Source organism: Austrofundulus limnaeus, unplaced genomic scaffold, assembly GCF_001266775.1.
Source record: "Austrofundulus limnaeus strain Quisiro unplaced genomic scaffold, Austrofundulus_limnaeus-1.0 Scaffold152, whole genome shotgun sequence".
In the NCBI taxonomy this organism is placed as follows: Eukaryota; Metazoa; Chordata; class Actinopteri; order Cyprinodontiformes; family Rivulidae; genus Austrofundulus; species Austrofundulus limnaeus.
Window position 1 is genome coordinate 70,215 of NW_013952554.1, and position 3,682 is coordinate 73,896.

Here is a 3,682-nt window from a genome sequence, read left to right on the forward strand (position 1 = left end):
CCGACATCTGGTGAAAATTTCATGTCATTAGCGCCTCTAGTAATATATTTACTGAGAAAAATGGTGACGTGTTCAATACTTATTTTACCCGCTGGAAATGCATTGAAACAAGTCTGTCACCGAGACAAAAGGTTACCTAAAAATGAGTTGTTTTGAAAAACTCTTTGTAGTCTGAAGCTATACTTTGACTGCAGGAAACTTGTGTTTTCTGGAAGTATAGGGTCTTTTCCTCTGTGGTCTCCCTCTTCAACCACAGGAACCTGGGCCTAAATAAGTTTCACCACATAAAGACAGCCTCRGCAGGGAGGGAGCACTTTTCAGATTACCTTAAGCTTTTTTTTTTTGTTAGTTTTTTTTTTGTTTGTTTGCCTTTTGGTCTTTGATCACAGGTTTAATCTTTAYACAATTAGTTTCTAAGGTTTGTTCACTTTTAAATACTGAGAGCTMGTTCTGTTATCCAAGGTTGTATGTAAGGTGACAAGAAAATGTTATGTGATTTTTAACATGTCCTCAAAGTTATAAATACAWCTTAGGATGAATAACACTTGACATATTTCTCCAAGTTGTTCCTATTTTTAAATAAATGTGATCCAAACGCAGAAGTAGTCATTGGAAAAACCAAGTAGGTGATCTAAGGTTGTCTGCTTTAATAATAATTAATTTTATTAGTATAGTCTTTCTGATACTCAAGGACACAGAACAGACAGCAGATTCATATAAAAACATCAAAATACTAAAATATGCATGTAAAATAACAAATTCTGAATTAAAAGTAGCAATAAAACAAGACTACAAGAATTATAATAAACTGGGGTAAACAACCTGGGAGAGAGGAGTTTTAAATCTTTGTGGTGGTAGGGTTCAGCACTACTTCTATTTCCTACCTTTTTATTATTTTGTTTTGTATTTGTTTTTCCTTGGGGGGGTATTGGTTTTTATGCAAAATCWATTTTTTTTAGATTTATATTACGTCATTCCCTCATCAAAAGCATACCCAGGGTGATGAGTTGACTCACTCATGCGTGTTTGAGAAATTTTTGAATCTCCTGTGGTAGCCATGAGGAGCTGCCTAAATGCTTGCTGATACAAAGCACCGCCTATTTGTACCTAGCTCCTCCCCTAGAGCTCAGTCTGCAGCAGAGTTCCCGCCCCACAGAGCACCCTTCCCCTGAAGCATTGTTGTGAAGATGACGTGCTGAAGGAGGAGTGTCAGAAATGGTAGGAGGTTCTTAAAGGGACAGAGGCCAATATTAAGGCGTTTAGATGATGCAAACTCAAATTATTTTTTGATATATACAGCATTTTTATAACTACTGAAGGTAACATAGTTACTAGAATTCTGTACAGAATTGAACTATGTACCTGGAAGTACATAATACCCCCACCACTTTTTTATGTGAAAAATAAAATTCACTTTTCTTTAGTGTTCCTTCAGTTGATTTGCTGGCATTAGTTTCTGCACAAGTTGAGCTGAAGACCTCTACAATACATTGATTGTTTTCATTTCCTGTAGATTTGTTGACTTGCTTGAGATCTTGATCCAGTTCAGGTCAAACTTCAGCTGTCAGACAGATGGGCTTGCTGTTAACTTTAACCCCCCCCCCACCCCCACTCCTCCCAGGACTTCATTCTTGATCTCATTTTGTTTTGTAATGTAACCTGGTCAGTGGTAAAACAAAACAAGCCCGCATCATCGTCCCTCCACCACTGTGCTCAACAGATTAGCATGACGTGTTTGTCTTCACATGTTGTTTCCCCAAACATGATGACGTGCTTTGCGCCCTAAATGTCCCTTTTTTTGTTTTTTTGTTTTATCTGTCCAAGCAGAGACATTTTAGAAATGGAATAGTTCCACCAAACCTAAGTTTTAATGTTGTTTTTTTTAAGAAGTTCTGGCAACCCTCACAAACAACTCACTCTTTACTATTTTCACCTTGTAGTTTTATTGTTGTATACTTTACCATTCTGAAGAGTCTGACATGAGGATTTTTTTTTTCCTGTTCCTCTGAAGTAAATTTTCAGCAATTAGAGATACACAAGGAATTAGCTTGTGATTGATATTGGATGGTTTTTAGTGTAACTGGTCTTTAAAGACGATTGGCCACTCAAACCCGTTTAAAAATCCTGTATTTTTCCAGCCAGTAAACACACCACAGCTAAGCCCTTGCCTCGTGCGAGAAAATGTTGAAGCTGTTTATCATGCAAGCTTAGTATTTCTAATCAAGCACCGACTGGTAGATAGGAGACAGGACGCAGGAAAAATGGATTATCGTTCAATTTTAAACTTTTGAGCTTTCAACCTTTGTCACGTAGCATGTTGGGTCTGGAAGTGTTGTCAGTCTGTTGTGAAACTTTATAACAAGATAGGCTGTATTTACTGACACAGGCACTGCTGTTACTGCTAGCAGTGCTGTTTGCACAGTTATCATTTGTTTTCCTAAAATGAGTGTTTTTTTTTTTTTTTTACTGTAGACTCTATAACACAACAGCTCCTCCTCGTCTCACCCACACGTCTGAGTGATGTAATGTGGGGCAGACGTGTGGGACACAAGGTCAACTTGACTGAATTCAGTAGTTGTGACATTTAACACTAAGCACAAAGTTTTTAGCAGAGCAAATGATGTTTATGGTTTGGTCTTTAATCCTGTTCCTCAAGGGCCACTGCCCTGCATTAGATTGATGATGTCAGATAGAAATTGTCTGTTTTTCTTGCAGATTGCCCAGCAGATGGACGCACCTGGGTGCCCAATGGAAACAAATGTTTCCACTTTATTCACGGAAAAGAAGACAGCATCAAGAGCTACACTTATGAGAGAGCATTGGATCTCTGCCATGGTTTTGGTAAATCTAATGTTGTGAAATCTATTGTCCAAAGATCAAAGCTTTGCCTCAGTACGTCTATGCTTATGTTGTTACTTTCATGATTTATTTTAGGGCTTCTGACCATCCAGAGTCCTGAGGAAAATGACTTTGTTATTAAGTACAGCCGAGAAGTGTGGAACGGCACCGTCATCATGTGGCTGGGGATGTATTTTGATACAAACAGTAAGTATCATATGAGCAGAGGTCTTTGAAAACATATACATATTATTATTTATGAGCAGTGCAGTTAGGAGTTGTTTCAGTCTGGGGATAGCTGATGTTGGATCTGATAATGTGTTAAGAATGCATGTGAATTTTTTGTTGTTGTTTTTCCAGCAGTCATAAAAGTAGAGCTGGGCGATTGCTGAAAAATGTACCACAACATCGATAATAAGGCTAATTAATAGTACCAAACTGGTGACATAACCTTTCCTCTTTAATCCACAATTTCCTCTTGAGCTGATTGATACAGACAGTCGATGCAGCACATCTGATTCAGTCAGTGAATTACCTCTTCCAAGTGCTGCAGAAGCCTGATAATAATCTATTCATTCAAATCAGGTGTGTTGGAGCAGAGAAACAAGTAAAACATGCAGGACTGCGGACCTTGAGGACTGTAATTGATTATCCCTGCTATAGAACAAAAACTACAAGTAATAAATGGCAAAGGCTGATTTTTATTAAATGGAGATAATTTACCACAGGTAATTTAGTTGGTTTTTTTTTTCCACTTTGAAAATTTCTCTTATATTATTATGACCCCCGCACGCGTAAGTGGGAGTCATTGTTTTCGTACTGTTTATTTTTAAAATATATATAT

At 37.6% G+C, this 3,682-nt stretch overlaps 1 protein-coding gene across 1 annotated transcript in view; it reads left to right on the forward strand.

Moving 5' to 3' along the window:
• cd302 (CD302 molecule) overlaps nt 1–3,682 on the forward strand; it is a 12,879-nt gene that overhangs the window by 3,289 nt on the left and 5,908 nt on the right. Inside the window, exons 2-3 of the mRNA XM_014016681.1 lie at nt 2,716–2,841; nt 2,935–3,045. Coding sequence (XP_013872135.1) covers nt 2,716–2,841; nt 2,935–3,045 — 237 coding nt within the window. The remainder of the gene's footprint in view (nt 1–2,715; nt 2,842–2,934; nt 3,046–3,682) is intronic.